The sequence below is a fragment of the Meriones unguiculatus genome, chromosome 2 (genome assembly GCF_030254825.1).
Source record: "Meriones unguiculatus strain TT.TT164.6M chromosome 2, Bangor_MerUng_6.1, whole genome shotgun sequence".
Lineage (NCBI taxonomy): Eukaryota > Metazoa > Chordata > Mammalia > Rodentia > Muridae > Meriones > Meriones unguiculatus.
The window spans coordinates 169,842,209-169,862,655 of record NC_083350.1 but is presented as its reverse complement, the minus strand read 5'-3'; the positions used below and the strand labels follow the sequence as shown (position 1 = coordinate 169,862,655).

At 40.4% G+C, this 20,447-nt stretch overlaps 1 protein-coding gene across 2 annotated transcripts in view; it reads left to right on the top strand.

Annotated features, from left to right (window-relative positions):
- LOC110566505 (vomeronasal type-2 receptor 1-like) overlaps positions 1-14,495 on the top strand; it is a 42,550-nt gene extending 28,055 nt beyond the window's left edge. For both annotated transcript variants that reach the window (XM_060376941.1, XM_060376942.1), the window contains 2 exons: positions 12,020-12,143; positions 13,513-14,495. In XM_060376941.1, coding sequence (XP_060232924.1) covers positions 12,020-12,143; positions 13,513-14,495 — 1,107 coding nt within the window. The remainder of the gene's footprint in view (positions 1-12,019; positions 12,144-13,512) is intronic.
- The last annotated feature ends 5,952 nt before the right edge of the window (positions 14,496-20,447 follow it).

Below are 20,447 nucleotides of genomic sequence, written 5' to 3'. Positions count from 1 at the left end.
AGGGCTCGGCATTACGCATCTCTCTACAGTTCCCCCTTTTTGTTTTAGACGCATCAGGCAAGAGTAGAGGTCTGATCTCTGATATTAGAAATAAATTGGGACTTTGTACCGATGTTCATTTAGGTGTCATCCACCCAAAGAGCATCAGACCCGTCCGATACCTTTTTCTCAGAGGCGGGACCTGGGGCATCAACCCGCATGCAATCAGACATGCTCTTCTCTGGGTCCAAAGCGGCTGACCCTGAGTGCAGTGCTTAGCCTCGCATCCTGAGCCTAACATTTTAGCTTTTTATGGTAGCCAACCATGCTTGGGGAGACTGTCCTGCTTCAATGGCTGTAAAGGCTTGAATGATCATGGCTGCATTACATTGTTGTGAGACTCTAATCTTGCATATACACCACTAGCAAACCAAGGAGACCAACACCAGAAGGCCTGCTAATGCTCCCATGCCCGCCCATTCCTTCAGATGATTCATGGCTGCAGCAATCCATGATGATAATCCTGTGGCTAGTCCTGCGTCCACTCTGGTAGAATTTACCGTGACAATGGCCACTCTCAGCTGCTCCATCGTAGTATCGAATTCTCCAGTCCAATTACCTAAAATATAGCTCGACAATTGTTTAGACAGATTTGCAGCACAGGAAAAATTCTCATGTTGTATGCTAGTGACACAAAGTCCAGCAAACTTCCATTGACAGCCAAGTTGAGCGATTTGCCATAGGGTATCAATTTGCTCCTGCATGAGGTCAATCCTCTGATTGAACCCCATCAAGCCTCCTTTTAGTTGAGCATTAATTCCTTTTTGTACATCTAAGGCATGAGCTACATTGGCTAAAAGATTATTCAGGGTCTGAGCAGTCTGCACAGTATGACTCATGGCTAATGCCCCGGTGGTAGCTCCAACAGCCGCCAATGAGATGGCAGTAACAATGGCGGCTGTAGTTCCAAGATCCCTTTTCTGTCTGAAGAGAGTCATAGCATAAGGGGCATCAATGGGCACAGGCACCCAGCGAGGCATGCGAGTAACCAGGGCATACCTAAATTCACTAGCATTCCAGCATTGGGCAAAAAAGCAAGTATCATCACCACAATTACTTGGCTCTATCTGGCTAATAATGAATAAAAATGGGGGATATGAACAAACAGGTGTGGGCTTATAGGAAATATTATGAGAAGCCTTAACCCCCCCCCGTTGGAACATCTTGTATCAGTTCTAGAACTAGCAGTGGTGGTGTCCGAGGTCTGAGTAGGTTCAGGAGTCCATTGCCCCCAGGGGCGAGACGTGCTCCATGTAAATTGACTAACTCCATGTTTTCCTCCACTTTTGAAAGTCATTTAAGGTTCTTAAATTATCCCCCCCCCTTTTTTTTAATTTTTCATCAATTACACTTTATTCATTCTGCATCCCCCCCATAAGCCCCTCCCTCCTCCCCTCCCAATCCCACCCTCCCTCCTCCCTCTGCTTGCATGCCACTCCCCAAGTCCACTAATAGGGGAGGTTCTCCTCTCCTTTCTGATCTTAGTCCATCAGTTCACATCAAAAGTGGCTGCATTGTCCTCTACTATGGCCTGGTAAGGCTGCTCCCCCCCAGGGGGAGGTGATCAAAGAGCAGGCCAATCAGATTATGTCAGAGGCAGTCCCTCTTCACATTACTATGTAACCCAATTGGAGTCTGAACTGCCCTGGGCTACATCTGTGCAGGGGTTCTGGTTATCTCCAAGAATAGTCCTTGGTTGGAGTATGAGGCTCTGGGAAGTTCCCTGTGTTCAAATTTTCTTGTTCTGTTGCTCTCCTTGTGGAGACCCTGTCCTCTCCAGCTCTTACTATTTCCCACTTCTTACATAAAATTTCATTCACTCTGCCCAACAGTTGCCCATCAGGCTCAGCATCTGCTTTGATAGTCTGTAGGGTAGAGGGTTTCAGAGGCCCTCTGTGGTAGGTTCCTAGGTTGTTTCCTGTTTTCTTCTTCTTCTGATGTCCATCCTCTTTGCCTTTCTGGATGGGGATTTGACATTTTAGTTAGGGTCCTCTCTCTTGCTTAGTTTCTTTAGATGCACAGGTTTTAGTGGGTTTGTCCTATGTTGTATGTCTATATGACTGAGTATATACCATGTGTGTCTTTTTGCTTCTGGGACAACTCACTCAGGATGATCCTTTCCAGATCCCACCATTTACCTGCAAATTTCATGATTTCCTTATTTTTCATTGCTGAGTAATATTCCATTGTGTAGATGTACCACAATTTCTGCATCCATTCTTCAGTTGAGGAGCATCTGGGTTGTTTCCAGCTTCTGCCTATTACAAATAAAGCTGCTACAAACATGGTTGAGCAAATGTCCTTTTTGTGTACTTGAGCCTCTTTTGGATATATGCCTAGGAGTGGTATGGCTGGATCTTGGGGAAGCACTATTCCTAGTTGTCTGAGAAAGCACCAGATTGATTTCCAGAGTGGTTGTACAAGTTTACATTCCCACCAGCAGTGGAGAAGGGTTCCCCTTTCTCCACAACCTCTCCAGCATGTGTTGTCACTTGAGTTTTTGATTTTGGCCATTCTCATGGGTGTAAGGTGAAATCTCAGGGTTGTTTTGATTTGCATTTCCCTAATGGCTAATGAGGTTGAACATTTCTTTAAGTGTTTCTCTGCCATTCAGTATTCCTCTACAGAGAATTCTCTGTTTAGCTCTGTTCCCCATTTTTTAATTGGATTACTTGATTTATTGCTTTTTAACTTCTTTGGTTCTTTATATATACTGGATATGAGTACTCTGTCAGATAAAGGGTTAGTGAAGATTCTTTCCCAATCTGTAGGTAGTCGCTTTGTTTTGGTGATGGTCTCCTTTGCTTTGCAGAAGCTTTTCAGTTTCATGAGGTCCCATTTATTGATTGTTGCTCTTAGAGCCTGTGCTGTTGGTGTTCTGTTCAGGAAGTTTTTTCCAGTACCAATGAGTTCTAGGGTATTCCCCACTTTTTTTTTTCTAGTCGGTTTAATATGTCAGGTTTTATGTTGAGGTCTTTGATCCACTTGGACTTCAGTTTTGTGCACGGTGATAAGTATGGATCTATTTTCATTTTTCTATATGTAGACATCCAGTTGGACCAGCACCATTTGTTGAAGATGCTATCTTTTTTCCATTGGCGCCTTTGTCAAAGATCAGATGTCCAAAAGTGTGTGGGTTCATTTCTGAGTCCTCTGTTCGGTTCCATTGATCCACTATTCTGTTATTATGCCAGTTCCATGCAGTTTTTAAAACTGTTGCTCTATAGTACAACTTAAGATCAGGGATGGAGATACCTCCAGAAGATCTTTTATTGTAGAGGATTGTTTCAGCAATTCTGGGTTTCTTGTTATTCCATATGAAGTTGAGAATTTTTCTTTCCAGGTCTGTAAAGAATTGTGTTGGTAATTTGATGGGAATTGCATTGAATCTGTAGATTGCTTTTGGTAAGATGGCCATTTTTACGATGTAATCCTGCCAAGCCATGAACATGGGAAATCTTTCCATCTTCTCATATCTTCTTCTAATTATTTCTTCAGAGACTTGAAATTTTTTTCATACAAGTCTTTGACTTCCTTGGTTAGGGTTACTCTGAGGTACCTGATGTCATTTGTGGCTATTGTGAAGGGTGTTGTTTCCCTAATTTCTTTCTCAGCCCTTTTGTCTTTTGTATACAGGAGGGCCACTGATTTTTTTGAGTTAATTTTGTATCCGGCCACTTTGCTGAAGGTGTTTATCAGCTGTAGGAGTTCCCTGGTAGAGTTTTTGGGGTCACTCACGTATACTACCATTTCATCTGCAAATAGTGATAATCTGACTTCTTTCTTTCCAATTTGTATCCCCTTGATCTCCTTCAACTATCTTATTGCTCTAGCAAGGACTTCCAGAACTATGTTGAAGAGATATGGAGAGAGTGGGCAGCCTTGTCTTGTCCCTGATTTCAGTGGGATTGCTTTAAGTTTCTCTCCGTTCAGTTTGATGTTGGCTATAGGTTTGCTGTATATTGCCTTTACTATGTATAGATATGTGCCTTGTATCCCTGATCTCTCCAATACTTTAAACATGAATGGATGTTGGATTTTGTCAAATGCTTTTTCAGCATCTAGGGAGATTATCATGTGGTTTTTTCTTTCAGTTTGTTAATATGGTGGATCACACTGATGGATTTCTGGATATTGAACCACCCCTGCATACCTGGGATGAAACCTACTTGGTCATGGTGGATGATATCTTTGATGTATTCTTGTATTCGGTTTGCAAGTATTTTGTTGAGTATTTTTGCATCAGTGTTCATAAGGGAGATTGGCCTGAAGTTCTCTTTTTTTGTTGGGTCTTTGTGAGGTTTTGGTACCAAGGTGACTGTGGCTTCATAGAATGAGTTTGGTAATGTTGCTTCTGTTTCAAATTTGTAGAATAGTTTGAAGAGAACTGGAGTTAGCTCTTTTTTGAATGTTTGGTAGAATTCTGCGCTGAAACCGTCAGGTCCTGGGCTTTTTTTGGATGGGAGACTTTCGATGACTGCTTCTATTTCCTTGGGGGATATAGGACTATTTAATTGATTTACCTGGTCCTGATTTAGCTTTGGTAAGTGGAACCGATCAAGAAAATTGTCCATTTCATTTAAATTTTCAAATTTTGTTGCATATAGACTTTTGAAGTAAGTCCTAATTATTGTTTGGATTTCCTCAGTGTCTGTAGTTATGTCCCCCTTTTCATTTCTGATTTTGTTGATTTGGATGGTGTCTCGCTGCCTTTTAGTTAGCTTGGCTAAGGGTTTGTCTATCTTGTTGATTTTCTCAAAGAACCAGCTCTTGGTTTCATTGATTCTTTGAATTGTTTTATTTGTTTCTAATTGATTGATTTCAGCCCTGAGTTTGATTATTTCCAGCCATCTGCTCCTTCTTGGTGTGTCTGCTTCTTCTTTTTCTAGGGTTTTTAAGTGAGCCATTAAGTTGCTTGAATGCACTGTCTCAAATTTCTTCTTGAAGGCACTTAGTGCTATGAACTTTCCTCTTAGCACTGCTTTCATTGTGTCCCACAAGTTTGGGTATGTTGTGTCTTCATTTTCATTGAGTTCTAGGAAGATTTTAATTTCTTTCTTTATTTCTTCCCTGACCCAGCTGTCTTTTAGTAGCAAGTTGTTCAGTTTCCATGTATGTGTAGGCTTTTTGCTATTTTTGTTGTTACTGAGGTCCAGCTTTATTCCATGGTGATCAGACAGGATACAAGGGATTATTTCAATCTTCTTGTATCTGTTGAGGCTTGCTTTGTGACCAACTATGTGGTCTATTTTGGAGAAGGTTCCATGAGGTACTGAGAAGAAGGTAAATTCTTTTGCGTTTGGGTGTAAGGTTCTGTAAATGTCTGTTAGGTCCATTTGATTCATGACCTCTGTTAGAGATATTGTTTCTTTGTTTAATTTCTGTTTTGTTGACCTGTCCTTTGTTGAGAGTGGGGTGTTGAAGTCTCCCACTATTAGTGTGTGGGGATCTATGTGTGGTGTAAGTTTTATCAATGTTTCTTTCACAAATGTGGGTGCCCTTGTATTTGGGGCACAGATATTCAGGATTGTAATGTCTTCTTGGTGGAATTTTCCCTTGATGAGTATGAAGTGTCCTTCCCCATCTCTTTTGATTAATTTTGGTTGAAAGACTATTTTATCAGATATTAGAATGGCTACTCCTGCTTGCTTCTTGTGTCCATTTGCTTGAAAAGCCATCTTCCATCCCTTTACCCTCAGGTAATGTCTATCTTTGTGACTTAGGTGTGTTTCTTGTATACAACAGATTGCTGGGTTTTGTTTACGCATCCATTCTGTTAGTCTGTGTCTTTTTATTGGAGAATTAAGTCCATTGATATTGAGAGAGATTAATGACCAGTGGCTGTTAGATCCTTTGAATTTGATGTTGGCTGTGGTCATACGGTTGTGTGCTTTGTTGCTTTTTGTTTTACTGTAGTGGGGTTACTTATTTCCTGTGTTTTCTTGAATGTAGCTAGCTTTCTTGGGTTGTATTTTCCCTTCCAGTGTCTTCTGTAATGCTGGATTTGTTTGTAGGTATTGTTGAAATTTGTTTTTGTCATTGAATATCTTGTTTTCTCCGTCTATGAGGACTGAGAGTTTTGCAGGGTACAGTAGCCTGGGCTGACATCTGTGTTCTCTTAGGGTCTGCATGATATCTGTCCAGGCCCTTCTGGCTTTCATAGTCTCTGTTGAAAAGTCAGGTGTGATTCTAATGGGTTTGCCATTATATGTTACTTGGCCTTTTTCTCTTGCAGCTTTTAGTATTTTTTCTTTGTTCTGTATACTTACGGTTTTGATGATTATGTGGCGGGAGGATTTTCTTTTCTGGTCTAATTTATTGGGTTTTCTATAGGCCTCTTGTATTCTTATTGGTCTCTCCTTTAAGTTGGGGAAAATTTCTTCAATGATTTTGTTGAAAATATTTTCTGGGCCTTGGTGCAGGGAATCTTCTTTTTCCTCTATTCCTATTATTCTTAGGTTTTGTCTTTTTATGTTGTCTTGAATTTCTTGGACGGTCTGTGTCAGGAATTTTTTAGATTTAACATTTTCTTTGACAGATACATCTATTTCTTCTATTGTATCTTCCACACCTGAGATTCTTTCTTCCATTTCTTGTAGCCTATTGGTTATGCTAACCTCTGTAGTTCCTGCTTTCTTCCCTAAGTTCTTTCTCTCCACAATTTCTTCCATTTGTGTTTTTTTTTAATTTTTCCAATTCTATCTTCAGGTCTTGAGCTATTTTGTTGGTTTCCTTCCCCTGTCTGACTGTATTTTCATGTTTTTCCGTCAATTCCTTCAGCTGTTTGTTTGAACAATCCAGTGTTTCTTTTATTTCATTCAGTGATTTAAGCATTTCCTCTCTAAAGGCCACAGACTGTTTGGCTGCAGCTTCCCGTATTTCTTCACCGATGGTCATAATCTCCTTGTCTTTAATTTCCTCCATTTCTTTACGGATAGCCATGATCTGTTTGTTTTTATCTTCCTCTAATTCTTTTCGTATTTTATTTGTTTCCTCTGTTATCTTCTTCATGAGCATAGATGTTAGGTCATCTCCTTGAATTTCATTTATGCTGGGGTGTCTAGGGCTATTTGCCCCTGGATAACTGGGTTCTGGAGATGCCATATTGCTCTGGCTTTTGTTGGTTGAACTTTTACGCTGTCCTCTACCCATTGGGCTATCTTAGTTGTTTGAATTTAGTTTCTGGTTGTTCCTGGACTCTTGTAGTGGAGAGAATCCCTTTGGCAGGAAGGTGGTTTTTCCTGAAGGAAGCCTTCCCAGCTTTTTGGGTATAGCCCCAGAACCCAAGAGGTAATCTGTGGCGGGTGAGTCCTGCTCTGGTGTCTTTGGGCACACAGTTCTGCCTGTAAGGTGTATTTGGTATAAAGCTGGCCTCTGGGGTGGTGGAACGTGAGCCCGCCTGCTAGTCTGCAGGAGCTGAGTTTCCAATCACTCTGTGCTCCCTGTTTGGGCCCAGATCTGTGATGGCTGGGCGTACTCACCTGTTTATGATCTGCAGGCTGCTAGACTTTCCCTAGGTGACCCCAGCAGCACGGTTTCTTCCTTCCCTGTGGGGTCCTCTCTGGACAGGGGTTCCCAGTCCCTGTTGTACTGGGGTGCCCAGCTTGTCTGTAGAGCTGAGCTGAGCGTGCAGCAATCTGCCCGGCAGGAGCTCAGTTGTGTTGGGGGTTGGTACCCGCCGTCCTAGAGGCCTTCTGGGGAAAGACTGGGTGACCCGTGATCAGTCTGGCAACTTTGCTTCCCCGTGGGGTCCCCCGGCGGCTGGGACTCCCAGTCTCACACACCCTTGTGCCCACGGATCAGCCTGGGAAAGTGATTGGGACACGCACGCTTGCAGCTCCAGCCCGGAGACACAAAGCTCGCGCTACCCGGGATTACTTCCGGGTTCTGGCTGGGTAGCCGTGAGTGGACCGACCGATTCCCACACCATGGGAGCCTCCCCTCACCTGGGAAACACGATTGATGTAGTTTCAGGGCCCCGAGTTCAGTCTCCTGGTCTCCGCACAGAGAGTGCTGTCCTGCTTCTCAGAGGTGGTGTTCTCTCGGTGCCGCCATCTTGGCTCCCCCGAAAGATTTTCATATGTTAAACCATTCCTGAATCTGTGAGATGAAGCCTACTTGATAATGGTGAATAATCTTTTTTATGTGATTATGAATTTCATTCTTGAGTATTTTATTGAGTGTTTGTGCATCAATATTCATGAGGGATATTGAGCTCTTCTTTGTTGACTCTGTAGTTTTGGTATCATGGTGACTGTAGCTTCATAAAGTAAATTTGGCAATGCTATTTCTATTTCTAGGTTGTAGAGTAATTTGAGGAGTATTGACATTAGCTCTTCTATGAAAGTCTGGTAGAATTCTGTGCTGAAGCTTTCTGGCCCTGGGCTTTTGGGGACCGGGGTTCTTTGTTTGGTTTTGTTGTTTTGGTTGGAAGACTTTTAATGACTGTTTCTGTTTCCTTAGGGGTTATGTGCTTATTTAAATTGTTTATCTAATCTTGATTTAAATTTGTTAAGGGATATCTATAAAGAAATTTATACATTTATTTTAGATTGTGCAATTTTTTGGAGTACAAATTTTTGAAGTAGGATGCAATGATTCTTTAAATTTGCTCACTGTCTCTTGTTATGCCCCCCTTTTCTTTTCTGATTTTGTTAATTTAGATATTCTCTCTCTTCTCTCTCTCTCTCTCTCTCTCTCTCTCTGTGTGTGTGTGTGTGTGTGTGTGTGTGTGTGTGTGTGTGTGTGTGTGTGAATTTTAGTTAGTTTGGCTAAAGGTTTATCTATTTTGGTGATTGTCTCAAAGAAAAAACTCTTTGTTTCATTGATTCTTTGTATTGTTTCCTTTGTTTCTATTTTATTTATTTCAGCCCTCTGATTATTTTCTGCCATTTACTCCTTTTGGGCATGTTTACTTCTTTTTGTTCTAGGGCTTTCAGACGTGCTGTTAAGTTACTCGCAAGGGATCTTTCTAATTTCTTTTTGAAGGCACTTAGTGCTTATGAACTTTCATAATAGCACTGCTTTCATTGTGTCCCATATGTTTGGGTATGTTGTGCCTTCATTTTCATTGGATTCTAGGAACTCTTTAATTTCTTTATTTCTGCCTTGACCCAGTCATCACTCAGTAGAGAGTTGTTCAATTTCTGTGAGTTTGTAGGCTTTCCCCTCTTTCTATTGTTGAAATCCAGCTTTAATCCATGATGGTCTGGTCAAATACAGGTGATTATTTCAATTTTCTTGTATCTGTTGTGACTTACTTGGTGACCAGTATATGGTCAGATCTGAAGAATGCTCTGTGCGGTGCTGAGAATAGGCATATACTTTTGTGTTTGGGGAATAGATTTCAGAATTAAGATATCTACCTCAAATAGACTTTTCCTTTGATGAATGTAAAGTGTCCTTCCCCGTTTCTTTTGATTAATTTTTGTTGGAGTAAATTTTTGTTAGCTATTAGATTCACTACACCAGCCTGCTCCTTGGATCCATTTGCTTAGAAAATATTTTTCCAACCCCTTACACTGAAATAATATCTTCGATATTGAGGTGTGTTTCTTCTATGCAGCTGAAGGGTGGATCCTGTTTTCACATCCATTCCATCAGCCTGTGTCTTTTTACTGGGGAATTGAGTCCATTGATATTGAGAGATATTAATGACCACTGATTATTCACTCCTATTAGTGTGTTGTTGGTGGTAGTGATAGTGTGTATGTGTGGGGTGGGGTGAGGTGGGGTGGTATGGTGTGTGTGTGTGTGTGTGTGTGTGTGTGCGTGCGTGTGTGTGTGTTTCCCTTCTTTTGATTTTGCTAATGTAAGATTATTTATTTCCTGTGTTTTCATAGATGTAGTTAACCTTTTTTTTGTTGCTGGAGTTTTTAATATTCTTTCTTTGTTCTGTGCAATTTAGTGCTTTGATTGTTATGTGGCAGGGAAACAATCTATTTGGCGTTATATAAGCTTTTTGTACCTTTATAGGCATCTTCTTCATTAGGTTGGTTCTTCATTTTGTTCTATGATTTTGTTGAAAATATTTTCTGGGCCTTTGAATTAGAAATCTTTTCATTCTATTCCTATTATTCTTGGATTTGGTCTTTTCATATTACACCAAATATATCCTGGGTAATTTCTGTCAGGAACTTTTTAGACTTAACACTTCCTTTTGCTGCTTTATCAATTTCTTCTAAAGTATCTTCTATGCCTAAGATTCTCTCTTTCATTTCTTGTATTCTGACATAATGCTTATGTCAGCAGTTCCTGTTTACTTACCTAGATGTTCTATCTCCAGGATTCCTTCACTTTATGTTTTCCTTATTGCTTCTATTTCCATTTTCAGGTCTTAAACATATTTATTCCTTTTCTTCACCTGATTGTGTTTTCCTCGATTTCTTTTTTTAATTAAATTTTTATTTTTTTTGTATTGATTACAGCTTATTCACTTTGTATCCCAGCTGTAGCTCCCTTCCTCATTCCCTCCCAACCCCACCCTCCCTCCCTCATCTCTTCCCATGCCCTTCTCCGAGTCTTCCTTGGTTTCTTTAAGGGATTTATTCATTTCCTCTTTAAGGGTCTGTATCATCGTCATAAGACTGGATTTAAGGTCTTTTTCTTGTGCTTCATCTATGTTGGAATACCTAGGGCTTGCTGCAGTAGAATAAGTAGACTCTGCTTTTTATTTTGTTTTTTTGGTAACCTCCAGTCATCTGAGTTTGAGGATGGTATAGGTTTAGGTACGGGTTTCTGACTTTCTCTTTGTTGGATGGAGGTCTTTGGGATATTTTCCCCTCACTTTCTGTTTCTTCAGTGGTTTTGTGGCTTAAGAGGTGTGTAGTACTGGAGAACATAGATTCTTCAGGTCTAAGATTATGTCTTCACTTGGGATTTGGTGTTCTGTGTGACCTCTGGGATTTATGGTTTTGGGTTCCCGTTCCCTCTGGGGTTCTGGGACCTAGCATGACCTCTGGGATTCTAGATATTGGTGTGGATTCTGGGGTTCCAGGTACCTCAGGTTCCTGGGTTTGCTAGTACAGTCATGGCCTCTGGTAGAGCAAGGAGTCTTCTGCTGGGCTTGTGGACTAAGATATGGAGTCCAGGAGAGAACAAAATTGGCGTTATATTAATATAGTAAAGTTTTTTACATGTAATTTAAACATATTTAAAAATTACCAATGGGGTCAAAAATGTGTTTTATATCTTTAAATGGTTTATGGTTTTGTAGACTTAACTTTTCTAGGATTTGTTTTGATTTTTGCTCTGTTTGTTTGTTTGTTCTTGTTTTTTAACCTAAGATCTTACTGTGTAACTCGAGCTGTCACTATGCCTGGCACAGAAAACCTAATTTTATCTGTCCATTAAGTAAATATCTCCTCAGATTAAAATATAACTGCAGGATTTATTCTGGATTTCAAGGTGCATATCAATGTAGAATATAAAAATACAAAGAGGTTACTACTGAAATTTCTATATGTAGTCAGCAAGAAAACATTCCAAGTTATGCCTTTTCTACATTATCTTTTTACCTTCACAGTTTTTACGGAAGAGAGCATTTTCCTTCCTTTCTGTCAGCCACTTATGATAGATGTCTACCTATAACACATAATACTTTGGGGTACCTTTGCTGAAAAGAATTATCATTCTGGAGCTGAAGATGATTATTAAGGTCACAGGTCTCATCAAACCAGAAACAAAGTTAACAAACCGTCTCATCCATAACATCTTATGGTATTAGTTTGGTCTGGATCACCAAGATAAAAAAGAACTGTCATTAGAGTTAGGTCAGTATTTCCATAGTCAATCACTGCACTGTTGTTCAGAAATTCTGTCTAGGCTCTCAAAATTGCCATGCTACCTTTCCTCGGTATTTTGGACTTTTCTTTTTAAATAGGACACATGTCTACCTGAAAATACAAATGTGAACTTTGTTTATTACACAAATGAAAAAGTTTCAAAGCTTTCCTATATCCACTGTCTTTGTCTCTGTTAGCTTCCAGAATCAGTCTGCACAAAATTATGTCCTCCAGGGACTCGGAAAGGGATTCGCCAGGGGCAACCCATATGCTGCTTTGATTGCATCCCATGTGCTGATGGATATGTGTCAGAGAAACCAGGTAGAAATGGCCATTTTCTCATTGGTAGTTAATGCAAATTGGATTAACCAAGAGGTATCAGAGAGATTCTTATAAATCTTTATGAAAAGGTATGAGCAGCCTATAACAAAATTCATTAAATATGTAAAATTTTAAAAAGTGCAGTGTGAATAAAAGAAAATACTAGTTTTCACTTCTGATGTAAGAAAAGACCTATCACCGTGAAGTTTGTAAGGAAACACCCAAAAAATACAAAAAAAAAGTGAAATATGAATAAATTTATAAAATCTTCACATTGCCTTTTTTGGGACTAGATGAAACACTAACTGTACTGGGAGAAAAGTTATCCAATTGTCATAAGGTTCTTTGCACTGAAAGCAAACTCATTGTACGACTGCAGCAGCATGAAATGCTGTCACTTCACGCAGTTGCTGCTCTCTGGAGGTGACTTAGGCAGGCTTGGTTTTGTGAAATATGTTGGAGCAGGTTTCCTTATATTCTTTTGCGTGTAAGAGAGAATGAAAATACACTTGTATTTTGTCACATGGCCCTCAAGAGTAATCATGTAAAAAGGATAAAATGGTCTGTGATGGAAGACGAGCACCCTGTAACCTACACCACTCCTTGGATAAAGGTCCGCCAGGCTCCACCCAGAAATCCATCCAGAGATGTCCAGGCCAGGAGTCAGAGTGACTGAAAGTGAACTCCAGTGCTTAGCTGAATCTTTAAATTAACATTGAGTAGATGCATTCTATCATCTGTCATAACCTCACCTCAACTAGCTTTTTCTTGTTCACCAATGCTTCCTCTTAGAGGCTCCATCCAGACTTAGGCCTTCTTAGCCTCATGACCAGGGATGGTGGCTTTGTTCTTCTCCCTGTTCTCCTTCTCATCACTCATTCAAGTGAGCATCTAGAGTTGGGAATATTTGAATGGTCACATACATGATTCTCCTGAACAAGAGAATATTAGAGGAGAGACTGAAAATACAAGGGGTTAAACCAGCTGAATCCCAGTCCTTGTGATTGGTTCATCTAAGTAGATGGGCTTCTCATTCCTGGGCTGTTTTGGGGTTGATAAAAACATAGACCTCTATCCTCAATCAAGAGTTGGAGGAGAAAAAAAGGAGCACATCACTAAAAATCCAATTCAAGAAAGGCTGCTGTTGAAAGGAAATGCTCAGTTCCTCAAATTAAAAACAACTCTCAATCTGCCACAGCATCTGCAGGCACCAAGGCCATTTCTACCACTACTAAATTTAAGATATTATATATATTTTATAATGGGTTTCCAGTAAACCTTGTTCAGGTCGTTAGGTGCCCTGTACTGTTCACAGTTAAAAGTGACAACTGGGTTCTCTTGATGTCAATTCTCTGTTCTATCTCAATAGGTCAAAGGGAATGTGAACAATGTGGTGAAGATGACTGGTCCAATGCACAGAAGAGCAAGTGTGTGCCAAAGGACGTGGAATTCCTGGCTTATGAGGAGGCCCTGGGGTTCACCCTCGTCATCCTCTCCATCTTTGGGGCACTTGTGGTCTTGGCAGTCACTGTGGTGTATGTGATCTACAGGCACACTCCTCTGGTGAATGCCAATGACCGGGAGTTGAGCTTCCTCATTCAGATGTCTCTGGTCATCACAGTGCTGTCTTCCATGCTGTTCATAGGCAAGCCACAACACTGGTCCTGCATGGCCCGCCAGGTCACTCTGGCTCTGGGATTTTGCCTTTGTCTGTCTTCCATTCTTGGGAAGACTATCTCACTCTTTTTTGCCTATAGGATCTCCGTATCCAAAACAAAGCTCATATCTATGCACCCCATTATTCGAAAACTCATTGTACTGGTCTGTGTTGTAGGACAGGTTGGTGTATGTGCTGCTTACTTGGTGTTGGAGCCTCCAAGGATGTTCAAGAACATTGAAATTCAAAATGTAAAGATCATCTTTGAATGCGATGAAGGTTCTATAGAGTTTCTGTGCTCCATATTTGGGTTTGATGTCCTCCTGGCTTTGCTGTGTTTTCTTACAACCTTTGTGGCTCGCCAGCTGCCAGATAACTATTATGAAGGGAAATGCATCACTTTTGGGATGCTGGTCTTTTTCATTGTCTGGATCTCTTTTGTCCCAGCTTACCTGAGCACCAAAGGCAAATTCAAAGTGGCTGTGGAAATCTTTGCCATTTTGGCATCCAGCTATGGCTTGTTGGGCTGTATATTTCTTCCCAAGTGCTTCATCATCTTGCTGAGACCAAAGAGGAACACTGATGAAACTGTGGGTGGAAGAGTGCCCACTGTAGACAGGAGCATCCAGCTGACGTCTGCCTCTGTGAGCAGTGAGCTCAACAACACCACAGTGTCTACTGTTCTGGATGAGTAGAGCCATGAGCTCCACGGGACATGCAAAGCTGAATGATGACCCAGCTGAACCTTCCCTTTTGCTTCTGAGGCAGCTGCTGCTGCTCTGGGGTAGTGTTGGAGATTTGGCCTTTCATAATGTAGTCTTAGCATAGTGAACAACATACTAATCTATAAAATACCATTTGGCAAGATTATAGTGTGACATGTTTGAAATTAAAAACTATTTCTTTGTAACATTTCTTTGGAATTTTAGAGTTGAGGCTAAGACAGATACAACTTCTCTGAAATGGTAAGAAAAGGCCAGGAACATATTAACAAACCTTATTTTCTTCTTTAACTCATAATAGTATTAGAAAAGCTTCTCTAAGGGATGTTGCCTGCCCCGGAATTTCCTAGAGGACAATAAGTGATAAAGTATCACTCTGAAAATAGTCCTCTAAGCAACAACAACAAAAAAAAGGATTAAGATTCCAGTTAAGTGTAATAAAGACTTTAATTTCAAAGAAAGCTAACACTTGTCCAGAACAATTTGGGAAGAAAGTTAGTGATATTATGTGTTCCCTCTCTTCATTATGCAGAGTTACGTAGAATTTGATCCCATAGAGGAAATGTTATAAAATATTTTCAAACTCCTATTCTTGTAGATAAAGGGCATGTAGATATAGATAGATGATATATAGGTAGAAGGATAGATGATACAAAGACAGATAGATGTAGATAGATGATAAGGAGATAGATCAATGATAGATAGATGGATAGATAGATAGATAGATAGATAGATAGATAAAACAGGCAAAAAACACACTATTTGTAGAAATTCTGACAAACCAAAATTATAAGTGAATATTTGAGTTGAGAATTCCAAGAGGAGCAGAAAGTGTTCTGTCTTTGAGAGAGCTCAGTAATGCCTGTGAATCAAAATCAACCAAACTGGACATGTTCATCCAGGCATCAGAACAGAAAGTGGGATGTCAATGAGTACCTTAGCAGAGTAAGCTGAGAACTCACTTACTGATTCTTATAGAGTGATCACCACAGATCAGATAAAAGGAATGTGCTTCCTACAGTTTAAATAAGTTTCTATCAAGGGCAGCAAGTCTCAAAAGTAATCATATTTGTTGGAGGCAAAATGTACGCCAGTATTTCCTGGACAAACATCTATTTACTCATCCATCTCTCACTTCTTTTCCAGTGCTCTGCACTGCAGAGTGGATAAAATTTTGTACTGTAGTATGAAAAGCAGAGAAATTTATTTCTTTGGTCATTTCTTAATTCCATTTATTTATTTGATATTTCATTCATATGAATATACTTTGGGAAAGGGAGTATGAGTCTTTGAAAGTATAGAATGTTAAGTAAGTAAAACTCTGGACACCACATTTCAGTCAGGCATACAGCTGGAGCATTATCAGTGCTCAATCTTGAGGTTAAAAATAAGATAGGACGATGTCCCCATCCCTCCACTAGGAATCCTGTCTAATTAGAATGTGTCCTCTTCAGTCTCCATGACCTCTGTTATTAGGAGTCTCAGCTAGAGTAACCCCCATTTCCTCCCAGAACCCTCCCCTTTCTTAGACCTCCAGCTGTCATAGAGATGCCCCCATCCATGTTTCTCTTCTCTCTGCTGGCCTTCTGTCCTTCCACCCCAGCCCTCGCCAGGTCTGATCTCCATCCTCATTTCTCTCTGTGTTCCCTCTCTTCAACTAATTCTGCTACCTATTCTATTTCCCTTCTGAGTAAGTTTTAAGCATTCTCCCTTGGAGCCTCCTTGTTACTTATCTTCTTTGGGTCTGTGAATTGTAGTATGTGTATCATGTACTATATGGCTAAAATCTGCTTATAAGTGAGTATATACCATGTGTGTCTTTCTGGGTCTGGGTTACCTCATTCAGGATGATCTTTTTTCCATCCATTTGTCTGCAATATTTATGATTTTCTTGTTTTTAATAGCTGAGTGGTATTCCATTGTGTAAATGTACCCACAGTTCTCTACCCGTTCTTCAGTTGAGGGCCATCTACTTTGTTTCCAGATTTTGGCTATTACAAATAGAGCTACTATGAACATAATTGAGCAAGTGACCTTGTTGTATAGTGGAGCATCTTTTGGGTATATGCCAAAGAGTGGTATAGCTGGGTCTTGAGGTAGAGCAATTCCTAATCTTTTGAGAAAGCACCCGATTAACTCTCAAAGTAGTACAAATTTTCACCCCCACAAGCAATGGAGAGGTATTCCCCTTTCTCCACATCCTAAGTAGCATGTATTGTCACTTGAGTTTTGTGTGTGTGTGATAGACATTTTTTCTTTCTTTTTCTTTTATTTTATTTTTTACAATTTATTCATTATATATCCCAATTGTAGTCCCCTCCCTCAAATCCTTCCAGTCCCACCCTTCCTCCCTCTTTCCCCTATCCCCTTTTCCTAGTCCACTGAAAGGGGGAATTCTCTTCCCCTGCCATCTGCCCCTAGCTTATCAAGTTTCATCAGTACTACCTGGATCCTCTTCCATTGTGGTCTGGCAAGGCCATACTCCAGGGGCAAGATTAGGCAATGGAGGTCATGACGAGTCCCTGCTCCCCTTACTCAGGAAGACCTACATGGAGACTTGGCTACCAATCAGCTACGTTTGAGCAGTGTGTCTAAATCTCCTCCATGCATGGTCCTTGATTGGTACATCAGTCTCTGCAGCACCTTGTTCAGATCCTTTAGCTTTGTTGGGCTCCTTGTGGTGCCCTAATACTTTAGATTTTTTTTAAATTTAATTATTTTTACCTCCCCCTGAGGGGGGAGTAGCCTTACCAGGACACAGAGGAAGACAATGCAGCCACTCCTGATGAGATCTGATAGACTAGGATCAGAGGGAAGGGGAGGAGGACCTCCCTTATCAATGGACTGGGGGAGGGAGATAGGTGGGGAAGAAGGAGAGAGGGATTAGGAGGGGAAGAGGGAAGGAGGTATGGGGGGATACAAAGTGAATAAACTGTAATTAATAAAAATAATTAAAGTCACTTGAATTTTTTATCTTAGCCATTCTGCCAGGTGTGAGATGAACTCTCAGAGTCATTTTGATTTGCATTTCCATGATGACTAATGATGATGAGTGTTTCTTTAAGTGCTTCTTGGCCCATTCGAGGTTCCTCTATTGAGAGTTCTCTGTTTAGGTCTGTACTCCATTTTTAAATGGATTATTTTATTTGTTGGTGTTTAATTTATTGAGTTTTTCTTTGTCGGATGTAGGATAGATAAATATTTTTTTCTCAATCTGTAAACTACTGTTTTGTTCTATTGACAGTGTCCTTTGCCTTACAAAAGCTTTTCTATCTCATAGGTACCATTTATTAAATATTGACCTTGGAGCCTGAGCTGTTGGTGTTCTGTTCAGGGTGTTGTCTCCTGTGCCAATGAGTTCAAGGCTCTTTCCTACTTTCTCTTCTAATAGATTTAGTGTATCTATTTTATGTTGAGGTCCTTGATACACTTGGATTTGAGTTTTGTGCAGGGAAGGAGGGGAACACCAACCCACCCACAAAACCTTTGACCCAAAATTTACCCTGCCTACAAGATATGCAGGAATAAAGAGAGAACAGAGATTGAGGGAATGCTCAACCAATGCCTGGCCCAAGGACCACCCCATGGGAGACAGCAAACCCCTAACACTATTAATGATACTCTACTATGCTTGCAGACAGGAGCCTGGAATAACTTTCTTCTGAGAGGCTCCAGATAGCAGCAGATCAGAATAGGTGCTGATACTTACTGCCAAATATTGGGTGAAGTGTAGGGTGTCTTTTGGAAAAGGTGGGGAAAGGATAAGAGGGCCTGGAGGTGACAGAAGTTCTAGAAGACCAAGAGACGCAACTAACCAGGGCCCCGCTGGGCTTGCAGAAGCGGAAGCACCAACCAAGGACCATGAATGGACTGGACATGGGCACCTACACAGATGTACCTGATGGGCAGCTTGGGCTTCGTGTGGGTTTCCTAGCGAGGGGGGCAGGGCTGTCTCCAACCTGGACTCTATTGCCCACTTTTTGATCACTTCCACTTGCCTGGGCTGCCTCACCAGGCCACAGTGGAAAAGAATGCGCTCAGTCCTGATACGACTTGATGAGCTGAGGTGTGTTTGTTGGGGTGAGGGGCTCCACTTTTCTGAGAAATAGGAGAGGGGGCATAGAGGAAGATGGAGGGAGGGTGGGACCAGGAGAAGAGGAGGGAGGGGGATACAATCAGGATGTAAAGTTGAATAAATAAATTAATTCTTTAAGAAAAGAAATTAGAAATGACACCTAACAAATAGCAGATACTATGTTTATGAAGTAAACCTATTAAACCTATTAGTAAATTTAGCCACTTGTTTGTGCTAAACACGTTTATAATAAAAGTTCTTTTTGTAACTTAAAAAATAAGTAAAAAAAAAAAAAATAGTATGGGAGCTGGCTTAGGTCTAACAAATTGGTTTGCTTATAAACTCAGAATATTTCTTTTCTGAGTAGATTATTGAACTTGTGGTCTATAAAAAAGCTGTTCCAGATTTCTGTTTAATATCAAAGATTCCATGACCTTCTCACACTACATTGCATTACAACTGTCTTATCTGACACATGTTAATGGGTTCAACAACAAAATGCCAATTATACACACACATGTAGTGGTACTCTTTTCTTGTGCAACTTCATAGTCTTAAAGTACACTTTTCATTTAAAATAGAGCCATTCTATGCCCTACATGCATCATTATAAGAGAGGCTTATGACAGTTAAAATAAGAATGTCTTCTTGTAAAAAGGATGATGTCCCCATTTATATGTAGGGCTATTTTTATTCTTTGTAATTATCAAATACTAAAATATGTCTTGAAGAATTGAAAGATATTTTTTCCTTTGGCAAAATAATTCTAACTAAATATGTTGTTTTATAAAAGCATCTCAGAATTTGGGGGTGAAAGTTCTTGCTGTGGGCGAGCACCTGCTTGATCATTGCACTGGGCATTGGAGAACAGCTTAGAATTAATTTCAGTATACTGCATTAAAATTATGGGGTTGCTATCTTGAGAAGTAGTGTGAAGATCAATCACACGACAGACAAAACTGCAAACACTTTCCTTGAGGCTGAACAAACATATGTAGGATAGAGTTTCTGTGTTATGGTTTGTTTTTTGTTTGGCCTATGTTTGCTTTGTTTTGTTTGTTTAAAACCAGACAAGATTTATTTTATGATAATTCATCTCATTAGCTGATTCTTTGGTAGTTGATTCTTGCAAGAAAATCCTCAGTAGGAAACAAATATGTTATTAATATGATAGATAGATCTCAGACGAACCTCCTTGAAATAGGCCAAGTCTCATCTCTCCCCTGCTTCTCACCTCCCAGTGGCTCTTCATCATGAATGGAAACATCACTAGTCTAGCTGACTCATATCGCTATTCTAGCTGACTTAGCGGATGTTAGACACCTTCCAAACTGCTTTCTGTTTTCCAGAGTTGCTCCCTTCATATCAAACCAGGCAACACAATGCGGCTCCACTTCTACAACTCCCAAGTGCTCCTGTCAATTACTTATTTCCTAGTTTGCTTCTCTGTTGATGTTATAAAACAGTGACCAAAAGTAACTTTGGGTCGTCAGAATGTTTCATCTAACAACTGCCTGGTCACACTCCATCACTGAGGGAAATCAGGGCAGGAGCTCACAGCAAGAATCTAGAATCAGGAATGGGTACAGAGGCCATGAAGGAACTCTGCTTACTGACTTTTTCACCTTGCTTTCTTGTACAACCCAGGACGATCTGCCCAGGAATGCCACACAGAAATGCCTGTGTGTCAATTTGATTAAAACAATTCCTCAGTTGAAGTTCCCTCTTCCAAGTGATTCTGTTTTGTGTCAAGTTGGCAAAAACTAACCAGTAAACTTGGTCTACACGACTCACACTTTAATAGTCTAATAATACTTTATCCACATACACATGAATTCTTGAAAGCCTCA